Consider the following 18,285-nt stretch of genomic DNA (forward strand, 5'->3'; position numbering starts at 1 on the left):
CAAATGATTATAGCAGTACACTGTCAATTTATTGCATAGCATTTTTCTAAGAGGATTGAATTGCAATGCACTGTTAATCCAAAACGTGGTCGAACCAGTAAGTGCAATTGTCAGATACATCAGAGAGAAACTGCAATTAGCATTTACATACTCTCATACTCCACATCAAGGGCCTGTTTTTATGCCTCTAATAATTAGAATCCTCTTTGTTACTTGGAACTCTGTTCACTAAGAATTGGTCACAGAACATAACCTGTACTTTAAGGACATGCCAGGATCCTTAGACTGGTCAGATAAATTCATTTAATGCAAGTAATTTTCCAAGCACACCAAAATAAAGCTCTTATATTCTATTGCATGTGCTTTGAAAACTCTGCTGAGATTCCAGGATTACTGACTGACCTATAAGAGATTTTTGACTGTGGTTTTATACGTTGCCTAGCCACTACAGTAAATCTTTAAGCAAAGAAGTGTCAGTGTCAGCTTAGTCACCACTGTTTATTGTATAATGATAGAGAGATTGTCACTTTTGGTTCATGATATCATCTTGTCCATGAACAAAAATATGTCTTAGTTGACAGAACAAGGTGCCTTTAGTTTGCAGTGGGTTTTACTAAAGTTTTTTTGGGACTGTTCAGTTTGCTTTCTCATGCTTTAATTAATTTCTCTTCTGTTCTGCACTTTCTTCTCTACTATTTACAATACAGTACAGCTCTCCAAACTGTCCTCCCTTCCTTTTGAATCTCATCTGTACAAAATATTCATAAACTCAAAAATAAATAATTTTTGCTTTAACTCAGCTGTGTCACTATTTATTCACCCTTCCTAACAAACACATTTCACTGATATGTTTTCTCCCTTCTCCCTTAAAAGACTGTGATCATTTTGGATTCAGTAGATGTGTTAATGGTTTAAAAGTTGATTGGAATCTCACTTGATCATTTTACATTCAGTGATATCTCTTGCACTTTTGGACAAAAAAGCTTTCTGCATAAAATGATATGAAAAAGCATGGAAAGAGCTTATATCACACCTTGGGAACATAGCTCAATGTGACTGTAGTGATGGAAAAGCCTCTACTAGCAGTCTATCTGCATGGCTAGAATCTGAAGACAATTCCTGCAGTTTGATAAATAAAACACAGGTGTAATAGCGAGGGTATGTTCCTTTGTCACCCTGCTGATCTGAAACAATGTGTTTTCAACTGCATTACTGAAAAAGCAAAGGCGGCAGTTCTATTATATTTTCATATATATATTATATTATATATATATTTGCTTCTGTTTAGTATTCAACCAGTCTGTAGAAAGAAAAAAAAATGTTGTGGCGATCTCAGTTGGAAATATTATTAATCAGTGTGCATTCAGCCACACAAATAATGCTAGGAACTCAGTTTAAATTAACAGTAAGTACATCTATAATCTATCATTTGTCATAACTTGGGGGAAGGAAGGAGAGCAGTGAGCTTATTCAGCTCTTGAAAACGCATTCAAAGTTCTTTCATCTACTGTAATGAAAGATTAAATATTTCTCTGAAGAAACTCATATTACCCTATCCATTATTGTTCTTGACTTGTCCTGCTTTGAAGACATACACTTTCTATATTCCTTGACTATTTCTAAATGCCATTTTATGATCTACGTGCAGTTAGAGAAGAGCAGTTTAAAAAACTTGTCCAGAAATAGCTCAGCTTCTACTTGTTTCAGCAGTAGGCTGTGACATTGTATCCTACCATTATTCATAGGTGGGTGATGATAACAATATATTTGTCTTGAGAAAGAACAAAGAATGTACAATATGTCCTTGGGTCCAGAAATTAAGACCTGTGATACACTCTAGTTCTTTGTAATAGTTTGAAGTTTATGCTCTCTGATAGAAATCTATTTATAATGGAATTATGTAAGATTTACAAACCACGGAATTTCAGAAGACATTCATCAAAAGAAATTGTTTTAAATTGACTTAAATTCCTAGTTTATCCTGTGTCAGGTTGCCTACAAGTTCAGTCAATAACAAACGCTGAAAGAATTGTTTCTATCCAACAGCATGTGAAAGAAGCAATAGATGCCTCCTATTGTTTCCATTTATATAATTTATCAGTGCATACGCTATGCCAGGAATGAAATTACTGAGGTTGAAACAAATATAAGTTTACTGATTTAATTTTGCAGTACCATAGCATAATACAGCTTGTAGGGCTGTAGTAATATAGCATAGTTTAGTTAAGGAGAATAATTATTTAATCATTGAAAAAAATTAATTTAGCCTTAAATTTAGACTTTTTAAAAAGTCTCATGGTCATGCTAAATATAGCATGGAAGACTTCTCAGGATTAAGGCTATTGAATAGAGACTCCTGCATTCATGAATAAATATGGTAAGTGCTCTAAGAGTCACAATCTCAGCTGATCAGTGTTCCCAGATGATATAGACTAGTTTATAAGTTTATCCTAAAATCAATTAAAACTATTTGGACAGTCTTTTTTTTTTTTTTTCCTGCTACATACAAGTGAAAATCCATGAAAGTAGGTTACATTATCTGTCAATCTACAGTCTTCACTGTCTTTCACTACTAGATATTAGTATGACTGTACCAATACTCAGAAATGCACAGGGCTTCAGGTCAGCTTGAACACTTAGTACTGTTATTACTGTTTTTAAATTAACACGCTGTGCAGGTTGAACATTGGTTTGTACCTAAACTGTGTAATTGAAAAAGAAGTTCACATCAGAATGAAGATGAAATATTTTGAAAGTCTGTTTTAACAAATTAACATTTCAAAGGCCACGTTGTCAAAAGAATTCATTGTAATACCATCAGAAAGTCTTACTACTGGTGTGCAGAAATCTGATGCTGACATGCATAAATACTTTTTTGGCAAACACTTCAGAAATGTTGATAACATCTGTGGGTTTTGTGATTACATGAAAAAGACCAGGAATAGGATATTCCTACTCCTTTCCAATTTCCTTAACATAAAAGTATAAAAACAAGACTTACTGAGTTTTAGAAACTAATTTCAGAATGAGGTTGAGCTTTGTTTCTTGGTGCTAACAATAAGATCACAGTAAGATTCTAAGGTCTGCACTAACAGCAAGAGGACTCTTGTTATGGTCTACTACGCCTGAAGCACTTTTAGTTCCTACTCTCCACTAGCAGCCAGAAATGTTAGCCTTGCATAAAATAGTTTTCAGAAATAATTAGGGTACCAGGAAGAAGGCTGGATGTGTGGCTATGGAAGGCATGGCTGTTTGAAATTCAGGCCTTCTCCTTGAATCCTTGTCACCAGAGCGCTCTAAGGAAGGCTCTTTAAAGTATGTTATTTATAGTATGATCCTTATTTGTTTTATGTGACTGCTTGTGACCTATTTGAAACAGGTGTGGTATCTGACAGATGCACACATTCTTTACCAATTCAAAACTCAACAAAATGATGTTTCACCCTCGGCCATCTGAGGACTTCTGGGATTCCACATACCTGAAACAAATAGTGACTTCAGAATTGTAAGCCTTCCTCAGTTTTCTCACTTCTGTCACAGAAGTGACAACTGTCTCTCAGTTTGAGGACATTATGAGTGCAACAACTTAAACTGGCTTGCTACAAAAAATATTCTTTTTCACATAGGCAAAAGAGAGCAACGTGTTTAAGTTGATGCAGCTCACTGACTTTGCCACTCTTTGTTGGTTGCTAAAACACAAAAAGCCACAGATTCTGTATGTGATGGCCAATGACAGCACATCAATTAACACAGCTACGTTTCCAGTGTACCAGGTAGAAGACATTCTAGAGTTCCACCCTTATCAATAGGTATTTCTTGAGACTATTTGTCTATTTTTACTACAGTGTAATTATTATTTACATCGTAGACTTTTTAAAGGAAGAATCATTACCCACTGTATGCATCTGACAGTTCCAAGAAGAGGAGGCAGCCTGGTATTAGTAATGAGATGACAATTTCTGCAGTATTTCAAACTGGCAGAACAATTTCTTTAGTGTATTTCTACTTGTTTTCAGCAACTTTTTGTGAACCAAGAGGGGAAGTCTGGAGGTCTGAAACTGCAATTTAGAACTCTAATCAAATTAATTTTGTATTTTCTCCTTGCACTACTAGAAACTATTAGGAAAAAAAGTCATCCTTTTAGCTACTTTATGTAACATACCGTAATAATAGTAAACAAATCTGTGCACCCACCTCAGGTTTACCAGGACTGTTTGTTCAGTGTTTTCTCTTTAGAAAAGTCTTTTTTGTTGTTTGTTTCATGCTTCTTTTTTCTTTATGTAAACACTGAAGATACTAACGTTAAGATGATGGGTTTGTTTTGGAAGGCTCTAGATTTGGCAGCCCTTGCCACTGAACATGCACAGTTCAAGGACTGGTGGTGGAAAGTCCAAATTGGGAAGTGCTTCTATAGGTAAGCCATTGTTCATTTCTGTAGTAATCAGTGAGCAGAAGTGCAGGACCTGAGCTGCTGTGTGCTGAAGATTCAAAAATAGTTCAGTATTTTTAGTTAGAAAGGTTTGTACTTTAATACAATGAGGTTATGGTCTGCCGCTGAAGGTAAAAGTGCCAGTATTGAGTACCTTTAAGTAACCATATCATTTGCAGCTTCGACTTCATTAAAGTTTTTTGAAGTCGTTGTTTTTTCAAAACAAACTGAAAAATATTTTGAAATATTTTGAAAGAAAGCTTAAGGAGAGCAAATGTAGATAGAATGATCATGGGTGTTGAAAGAAGTAACAGTTAAACAAGACAGCTTTGTATCGGGCAGGAAGACTCAAGCAGTAGAAATGCAGGATTATGAGATGATAGTAACAGAGAGGCCCTCTGTTAAGTCTGTTCCAGAAGTATGGAAACCCAAACCAGTGTTATCATACTGTTATTATTAACAATATACAGCAGGATACAGTCCCATCTGGGGACTTGAACAAGACCCAGAAATTCTCACTTTCTCTGCAAACTTGTGTAAGAAAAGCAGCAATCAATGTCCTACTGTCCTTCCAATTATCTGTCCAAAGAAGCAGAGGTCTCCACTGCTATTTATAAAGCAGTAGGTTTCACGTAGGACTATGCATTATTTTTAAGAGTATTTACATAAATGAGGAGAGAGAACTATTGTTAGTGAGATTAAAAATGCTAAGTAGCGTTCTTTGTATTCACTGGGAAACATATGGCAACCGTAGATGAAAAAAGACTGATAATGTTCTAATTTAGCAATATAAATTTTCATGACAGGAATATCTATGGTTTTCTATTTATTTTTTTTCAAGAAAGAGCAATGAATGACTAATACTAAAAAAATGTTGATTTTATATGTTGAGTCAAAAATATTTTTTACAGTCATTGCACTTATATCAGACAACCAGGATTGCTTATTGTCGTCTTCCTTAGAGTTATGATGTTGTGAATAATTTTAAATGCTTGTCTTTATAATCTCTATATATTCAACAGCATGAATTTTGTTTGCATGTCCTTGAAGTATGGTTTGGGGCCATTCCTTTTTGGTTTGGTGTGCCCTGCTTCATTAATTAATAAGCTTTTTTTTAAAAAAAGAAAAACAAAACAACAAAAAATCAACTTTCTACAACTCTCTATTGTCTCTTTAGGTTAGGATTATATCGAGAAGCTGAAAAACAGTTTAAGTCAGCTCTCAAGCAACAGGACATGGTTGATACAATCTTGTATTTGGCAAAAGTAAGTCACTTGCTTATTTCAGAATGAATTGAAATCAAAACTTATCTATGCACCAGAAGAGCTGAGTATTGAGCTCGATAACACTGTTGAGTTTATAGTGTATGATCTCTGCATAGACCTGAGACAAAAGATGCTTACAGTTGAAACTGAAATCTATAGTTTGAAAAAGATTTTGAACCTTCCAGATTTCATTAAAAAAAATATCCTTTCCAGTACCTTACTCTGTTCTTTGCTCTAAAGTCCAGTGAGGATTACACTGCTAAATAATTTTTGGAGTTTCAGTATGAGGAATAGTGTAGCTATCCGTGGTCTCCTTGGAAACCAATGCAATCAGCAAGTGAAAAGTAAAGATCAAAATCATAGTTTCACAAGCAAAACCAAAACAAACTGAGCTTAAAGAAAGCAGTTTGAGACCTCGAAGCAGAGAATGTTCTGTTTAAATAAAGACGTTAAAATCCTTAAGAAAACAAATAGCACAGCTGAGCCCCAGCATTACTTGTTTGCAGATCTCTCACACATCATACTCCAAGCATTTTCCAAGACATTCAAAGCGAGATTGCCTCTGAGAAACTAAACCTGCATTTTTCATCCTCTAGTCCTAAAAAGAGATTAAATCAGTTTCACTGTCAGCTCTTGTCAAGGCAGCTGTATCAAATCCAACTAAAAATCCTCATTAGCAACAGATAATTCAGATATTCATATTATGATACTTGCTGTACCTTCATATTTCTTGAGCTGTTTACTTTTAGGATGTAAATTACCATCATTTACATCTGGCCTTGTCTTCAGTACAGCAGTTTGAGTTATTCAGTTGAGTTTAGTCATTTTAGAATTGTGTCACTAACAGGAGCCGCTCTGCAAAATACATTATCTACACAGAATGATTCAACCAACAGTGGATTGTACTAACAAACAGTGATTTATTATGGGTGATATGTACTGCCACCTCTCACCACTAGCTCATGTAAGAGCAGGTTTGAACTTACACTTCCCACTCCATGGACTAGCTAGCTCAAGTAGAAGGCATCACATAGCATGAGTTAGTGACTGTGGGTGGACAGGCAATAGAGTAGGACACTGAGTTATATCTCAATCTGACAATACTGAAAAGATAAATCTTGAGTTAAGCAGCTATTAAAAGACTAATAGGACTACCTCGAGTTCAGTGTAAACTGACCAATACCACAGTCCCTATTAGTTTTCTTGTTATATTCTCTGTAACAACAGTTAGCAACAGTTTATTTCAGATTTTCTTGAAAGATAACTTTCCTTTGAATTGCTGTTTATAAAAGAAAGGTTAGAAGATTGAAACTAAGATTGAAAACTAAAAAAGGCCATTTAAACAAATCAAGATTATTGAGAAGTTACAAAGTATTTCATGACCCAGACTGGCTGGGAATAGGATTTTTATACCAGGGTAAAAGATAAAATGTACTTCATAAACAAAGATAAAAAGTATTTTGAAAAGAAACATGTCTTATTGAGTTTATCTCCTCCTCTTTTTACAGTTCCTATTGTAAGAATATGAAGATAGCTCTGCTCCATAGCTAGATTAGGTCAAAAACCAAACATGCAAACAAACAAACAAAACCTCCAGCAATTATATCAAGTGTTAGTACTAAATGTAATATTTTTCCATCAGGAGCACTCAAAAGACTTTTCCACTCAGTGGGAGAGAGATTAGTCACTGTAGTCATCTAGTTTCCCAAAGTAGGTGAGTGGGGGAAAGGGAGGGGGGGTACCTTTGCTGAAGCTGCTTTTTAAGATATCCCGCAACAGGAGGGCTTTGGATTTGTACTCTCAGACCGCTGCAGAGGTGGTCCCCATCAACACATTGACATCTTCTACCTAATTATCACACAAAGTTATCCATATCAAATGTGGTCATAATCAGCATAGAAGCCAAAATCACAGGGACTGAAATGTCCTCTTGCTGCTAACGGATTTTATTATTTATGAGAGGAAAAGTTGGCAGAGCAGTAAGAAAATTTGACAGCATCACTGCCTGGTGCAGTGCAGTCTAATTAGACTAAGTAAAATATTTTGTTATTTCAGCACTATCAACCTGAACATCCAGTACTTTCAAGCCCAAATATACATTTTTAAAACTATATTAAACATGAATATATTCAAGGTAATGCCTGCATCTCAGTGTCAAAGTTTTATTATTTTGATACGGTGATAAATAACTTCTTTAGTTTATTAGTAATGTCCAGATTAATTATTAATGTCTAGTTGATATGCGTTCAAATTTAACTATCTTAGTTAGCCTGTTTTATCTTTATTCAGTATTAGCTGACTTATTTCTGTAGTATTATCCACAATCACAGCTAATGTGATTCATTCCTTCCAATTAACCTCCCTTGTAGAATATGAGTATAAAAAGACATTTGAATTTTTTATACACTTTATTTTCTTAGGTGTATTTGCGTTTGGATCAGCCTGTAACAGCACTAAACCTTTTCAAGCAAGGTTTAGAACGATTTCCAGGAGAAGTGACTCTTATTTGTGGAATTGCCAGAATCTACGAGGTATGCATGCACTATATAATTGTGGCCAAGGTTAGCTGCCTGAGCAAGTAAAAGAGACAACAGTCAAAAATAAGCGGAAAGGCATCAAAAATTAAGTACACTGATCTACAGTATCATGAATGCAAAAATCTAATCTAAGATTCCAAAGTAGTTTCAGGGACACTTGGACACTTATTTCAGTGGTTCATCACAACAGTGAGATCCTATTTTCATGTGTTCAGACATGCGGAAGCAAAACCACATTAAGTCAAGTGTTCCAGGTATCCAGGTCTAGCTCATATACAGGTATTTTAAATAGGACTAAAACGGTTTGAGTCACCAACAGCCTGCTGGCAGGATGAAGCAGTGAGATAGACTACTAAGAAGTGCTGTCTTTATTGTCCCATAAGTCACTGTTGACTTATTAAGCCAGTGAGAACAGTTGGAATGTTTTTTCTTAGTTAAGGAAATAGTTGTTAACTTTAAGTCGGGTTAGCTTTGAAGGAGTTGTTTCAGTTTAGCTTGATACCCACATGTTTTGCATTTTTGAAATGTGTACCTTCACGCTAAGCAGTGGATTTAATGATTCTATTCCCAAATCAATGTGTAAAACAAAGTCACAAGGTGTTCTTTTTTCTACACTCATATCTAGCATTCTTTCCTATTCTCATCATTTTCATCTAACCCCTAAGCATTAATCCATTTTCATATTAAATCCCTTTTGTCCTTCAGCAAGGAAGAAAACAGCTGCATAATTTTGGAGTCTTTCTGAATTGTTAAACAGTTTTCAGTATGGATATGATTTTGCAGAACCATATACATAACATTGCATAACCCTTTAAGGAATTATTAATGAGAAGCCTACAGCTGACAGGATATAGTTTTACACTGACGCCTGAGTGCAGGATTATAGCTTTATTAGCAAAGATTTGTGCTGCAGCAGAGGGCTGGTCTTACTACACAGTCATAAATGGAATGCATGCATCAGGAACCTTAATCAGAGTTTTCTTTTGTCTGCCACTACCTTCTGGTTGCAGAAAGAGTTATGGACCTTATTTGTTTTAAAAAAGCATTATTTGTATGGGTACAGCTTTAGTATTGTTTCCTTTAATTGCAGGAAATATATTTTTAATGGCTAACTGTACTGGTAAGGTTAAATAGAAGCTTGTTCTTTCTCCAGACAATCTGTCTACAGCACGCAGGTAGAAAATATTCCTCTCTAAACACAAAAGTGTGTTTTTAACTACTTTATTTTCTTCTAATATGGAACAAGGTTCTGTGGTGACTTGCATTCGTCAGAAACAGCGATGTTGTTTACAGCAAAGATTCCACCCTGATTCATTGGCCAACTAGCATATATCCAAGCTATTTTGAAATAAAATATAGTGCTTTTAATTAGCATATCCTAGCAAGTCCAAGTTTTGGTAATAAATGCATGATTCCTGTTTTCAAGGGCACACACTAATTCCTCATATACAATTATAATCTCGTTTAAGTTCAAAGCAATTCATGAGTTGACTTAAAAAACACTGAAAATAATTGAGACATTGACTGGGGAAGTAAGTTTTCTGTATGATTCCACACTGGGAAATCAACTGGACAGAACTTTGTATCTTAAGGCACTGTACAAAAACTAGCAAATACCTATTGTACATGCTGAGCTTATAACCAGTCTTTCTTCCTTAAAAATACCTTATTTGTACCAATGGCATAGAAATATGACAAGTACAGCTAGCACTGATAGATGCATTCTTCCTATGGATGTGCATCACTTTGGAAGTTGCTGATCAGTGATTTAGCATTGTGCAATTAGTGAACTGTAAGAACACACAGTATTAATCTCAGTTAAGTACTGTGCGGGACACAGATAAAGCACTCAGTAGATAGACATTCTGGTAAATTTTATTATAAAAATTGCTGATAAGAGTAAAATTAATCTGATTTTTCTACCTTATATAGGAAATGAACGATATATCTTCAGCTGCAGAGTACTATAAAGAGGTCTTAAAACAAGACAATACTCATGTGGAAGCAATTGCATGCATTGGCAGTAACCGTTTTTATTCAGACCAGCCTGAGGTAGCTCTGCGGTTCTATAGGTATCTATTCTTGTGGGGAGGGAGGAGGAACTGGATGCGTGGGAGGTTGATAGGGTTGGCTTTTGTAATGCTGATAGCAAAACAAGAATGCTAGGAGATGGACATTGATAAAGCTTTTGGATAAAGATCACCATAAAATCAGCACACCAATTTATATATCTTTTCTGCTAGTGGTAATTATGTCTCTTTCAAAAATTTCTCGTTGTTGCACATGAAGCTTATAGAGGTATCAAGAGGTTATTTAAATCATTGATTGTTTGATTAATAGACCAGAAATGATCTCTCTCAGCATGAGGCAGTTTAAGAACATTGTGCCTTATTCTCAATTCCATTTGTTTTCAGGGAGCATATGGGCTTCCAGTTCAGCCTTTGGAGAAGTAGAGGGCTTTGAAAAACTATCTGAATGCATGGGTAGTTGTGATCACCAAACCTTTTACTTGAATGTGGACTGAGGTTCCCTTGTGTTTTCTTCCAAGCAATAAAAAGACATCTAAATGCTGCCTGTTTGTTATTTTAATACTGCCAGATTGCAAAGGAGTCTGACTCATGCTCCTAATTCTAAGAGCAGACTGAAGTCAGTACAAGCTCTGCTACGTCATTTCTGTTGTACCCTGTGCCACTTTATGCTTTGAGTTTGGAAACTCAGTAATACCAATGACATCAGCCCTCTTAAACCCATGTCCTCCTAGCATATGTGTTTCCCTATGAATATAAATTAGCAGAATTTTATAAAACACCTTCATCCTAAAAGACAAATAAACAAGATCAATTTGAATCAAAACTTGACTTATGCTTCAAAAGTAAGGTCAGTGTGTATTCACATACTAGATGTTGTGGTAATGATTACCAGCACTGAGGGACAGGAATCGAGCAAAAATTTGAAATCTGAAGAGTTATGAAGAGCAGCTGGAGCAAATTACAGTCTGATTGAGGTTAAGGGACTGGAAAGAGGAAATGGAGAAAGTCTGTGTACAGCCCTTTTTTACAGTAAAGTCAGATCACATGACACTGTCAAAATGCCAGAACTTATCTAATTTACATGAAGACCGTTTGGTACAGCTATAATTCTACTAAGCAGAAATGCTCTGTGCTGCCCTTCACTAAACCTTTACCAAGTGGACTGCAACAAAATCATCTGAGAGCACAAGATAAAGTTAACTTACATGGTTATCATGCTGTTTCAGAATAGGGAGTAAGGAGAAGATTTGTCATTTAGAATAGAACTCATATTTTAAATTGGTCATAAAAATAAGTTAATATTTTCTTTCAATCTAGACGGCTCCTGCAGATGGGTGTTTATAACTACCAGCTTTTTAACAATCTGGGCCTCTGTTGCTTCTATGCCCAGCAGTACGATATGACACTAACTTCATTTGAACGTGCACTGTTTTTGGCTGAAAATGAAGAGGAGACAGCAGATGTGTGGTACAACTTGGGACACCTGGCTGTGGTATGAAAAATATTAACAGTTCTTCTGAAAAAGTATTATTTTACAGAAACTGGAAAATAGCTTGGAAAGAATCATTGTCCTACTTTGAAATACAAAAACCAATATTGTCCTGGATAAAGTACACTATAGGCTAGACTAAGGGTTTATTTGCAGTTCAGGAGAGAAGAAGAGATAAAAGAAAGAAGTTTTGTACATGATCACAGAATGGAATTTACTCCTGCTGAAAGACACTCCCTCCCCAGCCATCTTCAACCTTCCATTCTTTCTGAAAATCTGCAATATGTCCCAGCCCTCAGGGGCTTTAGCTGCAATACAAGCTAGTCTGACATAAAAATTGAATTCAAGATATTTTTCTCTGGGCTGTAACTTACATGACATAAAGCATTAGATTGATTTTCTGGTCATCAAAAATGCTGAGCAGTGGGTAGCTGAGGAGGCACATTATCCTCTTAGGGTAGGCAACAGAAATATTTTGAAATTATGTAATAAAATGTGTTAAGTTTGTGCACTAATTTGCATTAAGTGTGCATTTTTATGGATGCTCTTCTAGAAGCTGTGTCAGATATTTGCTTAGCTGCCCAGGGTAGGGTTACTAAATAGCGTTTTTGTTAGCTTTCTCATACAGGTTCTGTCCAAATGTCAATTACTGTTTAACTTAAGCCAGAGAGAAACTCAGCTGTTCAACTTGTTTGTACAGCAATTGAGATAAATGAAATAATTTATACTGCCTAAAACACTGAAATTTGAACTGATCGGCATGTATTTTTCAGCATTTTACAGTTAGAAGGTTTAACCTAATGCCGTATCAGTCTTGTCCTAAAACTAGAGCACTAAAGCAGTCAGTGGCTCCATACAAAGAGATTAATCTCCCTTTTCTATCTTGTAACAAGTAGCTTTATATAGCTTTTTTTTTTTTTTTTTTTTTTTTTTTTTTTTTTTTTTTTTTTTTTCAAATCCATGAAGAGACTGAGAAGCAGGATGATTTTTGCCTGGAGACATCTCTGTTTTTTATACCTTGCTATAAAAGGTATCATATTGTATGGTTTTTAGGTGATACTGTTGCCATCTAAGTTAAATTGGATGAACTGAATCTCACTTGAAGTGTGGAAATTTGTACTGGAGAGGAACAGTGCTGTCTGGATAAAGAATGGGAAGCAAATGGGACAGTCTGGGAAGAAAGCACACATGGTTCTGATCAGCATGCTTGTATTGCAGTTTGCATTTCATGGTAGTACATATGGATGAAAAGATAACCAAGACAGCAAAACAGATGCGTGTTGTTTCCAGTATATTGACAAATTAAAATGCAGTCTTACTTTTAGGGAATAGGAGACCTGAACCTGGCTTACCAGTGTTTCAAACTGACCTTAATCAACAATAACGACTATGCAGAAGCTTACAACAACTTGGCTGTGCTGGAAGTGCAAAAAGGTCACATTGAACAGGTTGGTGTTAAAGATGTACCTAAGCAGAATGCATCCTCTGGCCTGCCTATACTTGACCATGTCAGTAAGTTTGGTGGTCCTTTTTACCTAAATTGAGTGTGCTATGTTATATTGCAGTTAAGTGTGTAATTGACAAACACAGTTGGCTGAAAGCAATCACTTTTATATGCATACAGGGAAAGATAGTATCTGTTAGCTGAACCATTAGAACTGCTGGGGACAATTTAACCTTTCTGCCTGGGAACAAGACTATTTTGGTGGGACTCATGTAAACATCAGAGAGTGACAATGTACTATAATGACTTTTTAAAATACATTTTTAAGAGCAAATCATACTGAAATTAGCTTTATTCAGGTAGACTGGCGATCACCATTGAAATGAGCCCAGCACTGGATGGTTTCAGTGACAAATGAAATTCAGTTTTGGTTTCAGTTTCATATCCAGTCATACTACTGACATTTAAATCCTGGGTATATCTTCTATCCATTGTAGAGAAAGTCACTGGTAACAACTAGGACTAAAGAGCCTTTACACTGTAATCAAATGCTTTGTATTTTGTTTTACAGCCTAAAATTTTCTTCTTGCATCACATGCATAATAAAAATTCAGAATTGTTCAGAGCAAAAAGTATGGAAAAATATGAAGACATCTTGCTCCATGAATTTTGATTCATGCTGTTATTGCATGCACGTGCATGGAGCTGCTGGATTGAGGGAATTTTAATGAATTCTATGCTCACTTCCTTTCCACGATACAGATATTATTGTTTTTAAAAGATTTGATCTATTTCCATATTCTCTGTGTTACAGTGAATGTGCTCCCAAGCTGATCCAAATTTTCTATTGAATTTATAGCATGTAAATGCATGCTGGTAATTAATTTTTATTAGTTTTTAACACTGGTCAGAAAAAGGACTGACTCTAGCAAGTAAATTGTTCAGTACTTAACCAGAGTCAAGTTTTACAGCTTCACATTCCTTCAGTGATTTGTTTAAAAGTACATCCTAGGCCCAGAGATCCTTTTTCTTTCTTTCTTTCACAGGAGAGACTATTTACCATATTCTTCAAAATGTATGGGCAATTTAGGCTGAGCAAAATATTTGGGTGTCTGTTAAGGCTTAATAAAAGAGATCTCCAAATTATTTCTTTCAAGAGTTATATAGATTGTATTAGATTCTTGTTATGCATCCTCCCTTCCCTCACAGATTTTTTGACATTTTTGTTTGTTTCTGTACCCAGGCAAGAGCTTTGCTGCAGACTGCTTCATATTTAGCACCTCATATGTATGAGCCCCACTTTAATTTTGCAGTTCTCTCAGAGAAGGTAAGGCTCTGTCCTGTCCTCAAAATCTAAATATTGAGCCTTTGTGGGTTTGGGTTTTTTATGTTTTTCTTTCTAGATAAGTAGGATAAAAGAAAACAAAATGCATAAACTCAAGATAAAACTTAAGTTACATTTTCATTTTAATCCCCAGAAGGTTTGTGTAAAAGTAGTCGTTCAGATATTTGCTTTCAAGAGGAGCCAACTAGATACAGGGTGTAATTGTATAAATATGCATGGAAGATGAATGATCCATTAATATTTCCACATCTTTACAGTCAGCAACTTTTTCAGAATATGAACTGATACAGTATCAAATGATTTATCGTTGACTATTGAAAGAACATCAGTTATTAAACTCATAATTTTAGTGATCTCAAATGGAACTTCTGTTCTTTAGATTGATGACCACTGAATTTTGAGTGCTGATAGTTTTTTTCATAATGAGGTCTCAGACACTGAATTAACGGTGTCTGGCAGTACCACTAATAAAGAGAAACTTGTTCCAGAATGTCCTAAAACGAGGGAACAATCCTCCTTGGCTTGAGCCCACAACTTCAAGATTCCGTGATGAGTCCGTTTGTGTGGCAGCACAACTCCTTAACTACATGCATCAAGGAGAGGATTAATTTGTAAACATACCTTCATTGTGAAATGGAAGACTTTAATAATTGCATTCTATAATTACTGATTAAGGAGTAAATCCTAGTTTGCAAACGTTATGTATTTTTTTTTTGCCCAGAAGAACTGCATTGGTTGTAGGAGACAGATGGCAAGATCTTAATGCAAGCTGTTAATGCAGTGTGATAACAGATCCAGTGTAAGGGATGGTTTGCAAGACTGAACTTCTCTGGCCAGGACTGTTTTTCTTCTCTTCACAGAATTATTGCTGTACTAAAACTGTGTGTAGACTGACACACAGGCAATGAAGGTCTCACTTCCCATCCAGAAGCTATCAGTTTTTCTAGATGGGATCCCAAACATTTGGTGCTTTTTTTTTGAACCCACTTTCTAAGATGCTCTCCTTGCACACATTTCCCTCTTCCCAAAAACCGGTGGAAAAAAAATAAAGTTGTAAACTGTGTGCAAACATAGTTCTAAAAACAGCAAAGGACTAATATACACCTAATCAGATCTCTGATGCTGTCCCTGTCTGTGAGGAAGCAGGAAGTCACATGAAGTTGTGACCATTGCAAGTGCCAGATCGGCTCTCTCTTTCTCTATTAATAAGACAGCACTTCAATGAAATTTAAATCAGGTCTTCCCCTTTAAGTAGTGAGCACAGTGTATGTTGTTTGTTCTCCAAATCAGGTAAGATACGAAGGTACTGTTTTGGTGTGCCCCTCCCTTTAAAAATAAATCAATCACATTTCTGTCTTGACCTCTTGAATTAAGTATGAGGTCATTCTCAGGACCAGCTACATTTAAATGTTAGTGAGCATCAGAAATATACTGCACTGTATGACAATGTTTGCATCATACTTGTATTTACAAAACTATTTTGTCTATTGTACAGGTTGGAGATTTTCAGAGGAGTTACATGGCTTCTCAGAAATCAGAGGAAGCATTTCCAGGCCACGTTGATACACAACAACTCATCAAACAACTAAAAGAGCGATTTGCTATGCTCTGATGATGTATTTTTGAACGTGTTAAATTAGCTTAAAGTTTGCTAATGTCCCAAATATTTTATTCTAAATAGGTAAACTGTAGTTAATGCATTCCTGTTGTAAACCTATGCTACGTAGAGTAGCAGGAAAGGTTTGGGAGTCCTCATTAGCTTCTGTTATCTTAAAACAGCTAGAAAACATGTTTCACTTCCATACCACTGAGAACACAGAAGTAGCAGGATATTGCTGGTATGAAAACTTTAAACTAGTTATCTGATCTATTAACAAATAAGTCTGCATTTAATATTAATAAACATTTGTGAAGATTTTTTTCCTGACTTTTATGTAGAAAAGGAAGTTTTCATACATTCTTGTGTGACAGTCTGCTGAGCTGCGCAGAATAAGGATGGTTTGTAACTAGTCTTCAGACTTGGCTTTTAGTAGTATACTTTCTATACTTTCTTACTGCATGTTAAGTTTTATAGCCATGGTAAGCAAAACCGTGGATTTTTTTTCGTACTGAGAAATAACAGAAGTTCTTATATTCCTTGTTGTACATTATGAATTAAATAAATTCCAGTTTGTACCATTTGTCACTTTTACTTGTTAAAATTACATCCTTATTACCTTGAAAGTAAAAGTCAGAGGCTATAAACTATTGTGAAATACAGCAGAGGTGGTACTAAGCAAAATAGGTATTCCTCTCTACCTAGAAGAGAGAGCTTAATCTTCATTTCACTGAGGGAAAAAGATCTCTAAGAGTCTTGCTAAGTGCCTACTAACAGTTGGGAACAAAACACTGGTTGGGTGGTTACGTGCTCCCCCTACCCTGGTAAGCAAGGCTTTAAGGGCAATTTAATTTTTTCCACATTGATCTTTATACTGTCAGAATATTCTCACAAGCCAATTAAAACAGAACCTTAGTTGCCAGTTGTCATTATATAAATAAGATTTTACTTTTTGCTAAAGAGGAACAATTTTCAGGGAACCTCCATACTTTGATCTACTTTACTATGTCTTTCCAATTGACAGTGCTAAACTTACAAAGCTATTGGAAAAGAAAACACTTCAGCAGTTTAAACACAACAGTAGAGAATTTCTGAATGTCATATTATTGATTCAAAGTATTTTAAAAATTGCAGAGTAAATAAGATTATTTCTACATGAACTGGAACTGAAACTAGTAATAGAAATTAAGGTTTTAATCCACCGTATGACAGTTCACTTGTTCCTCATAAGTGCTTATACGATCCCACCTACTGTGATCACTGCTCAAGTTAATGCACTGAATACCTCTTCATTTTAGCAAATAGCACTCCTCGGAACATAGATCTGATATCATTATTCTCTTGATATCAATCCGAAATACTGGATTTTGAAAGGGGAATATATGATAAGGAATTCATGGCACAGGATTCTTTTGTAAATTAATTTACAAAAGCTCACACTTCTAAGTGAGAATTAAAACCTCTTTAGCTCTAACGTACAGCATTTGCAAGTTGTTCCAAATACATCTCACATGGTGTGTTTTGATTGCCCCAAAAGGCAGCAGCTCTTTCCTTTGTTGTCCTTTCATACCCCAAAGCATTTTGATTATTTTTTCCACAGCTAGTACGCACACAAACTAAATCAAATATGGTAACAAGAGCAGCACTGCAGCGAAACAACAGATGAATGAGCAGGCTGTTTGTCGTGGAAGAATCTTTCGATTTTGTTTTATGTTAATTCAGCGCGAGCTCTGATGAACAGATGAATCGGCAGACCCTGGGGCAAACTGCCCTCAGTTAATTTAGTACGACGCAGCATAGCACAGTGCATCAGAATCTGTATTCATCTCTGTGGTAGAATCGAGTTAGGACGGTGTGACCTTAATATTGTAGGCAGCATTTCTGTAACGCAAAAATAATTTTTCATCTAACCTGTATCACAGCTCCAGCTGCGTCCAGCCAGCATTCATAAGGCCTCTTGGGAGTAAAGAAAAAATGAAATGTAAGAAAACAAGACAATTTTTCAATCTACTGGTGAGATGATGTCCTCAACAATGTTGTCTGGAATGAAACCGCTAAAACAGATTGATGGGAGGGCTTAAAGTTTCTACCTCCCTAATGTAAAGGTTTGCATAGTTTATGGTTGCTAACACCAATTCCACTTGGTCTC

At 35.7% G+C, this 18,285-nt stretch overlaps 1 protein-coding gene across 2 annotated transcripts in view; it reads left to right on the forward strand.

Moving 5' to 3' along the window:
- The window catches only part of TTC8 (tetratricopeptide repeat domain 8), a 34,916-nt gene extending 18,192 nt beyond the window's left edge, over positions 1-16,724 (forward strand). For both annotated transcript variants that reach the window (XM_015865296.2, XM_032445076.1), the window contains exons 8-15: positions 4,329-4,414; positions 5,607-5,694; positions 8,115-8,225; positions 10,164-10,303; positions 11,579-11,753; positions 13,076-13,198; positions 14,438-14,521; positions 16,035-16,724. In XM_015865296.2, coding sequence (XP_015720782.1) covers positions 4,329-4,414; positions 5,607-5,694; positions 8,115-8,225; positions 10,164-10,303; positions 11,579-11,753; positions 13,076-13,198; positions 14,438-14,521; positions 16,035-16,151 — 924 coding nt within the window. In that variant the 3' untranslated portion in view covers positions 16,152-16,724. The remainder of the gene's footprint in view (positions 1-4,328; positions 4,415-5,606; positions 5,695-8,114; positions 8,226-10,163; positions 10,304-11,578; positions 11,754-13,075; positions 13,199-14,437; positions 14,522-16,034) is intronic.
- The last annotated feature ends 1,561 nt before the right edge of the window (positions 16,725-18,285 follow it).

This window comes from Coturnix japonica, chromosome 5 (genome assembly GCF_001577835.2).
Source record: "Coturnix japonica isolate 7356 chromosome 5, Coturnix japonica 2.1, whole genome shotgun sequence".
Classification (NCBI taxonomy): Eukaryota; Metazoa; Chordata; class Aves; order Galliformes; family Phasianidae; genus Coturnix; species Coturnix japonica.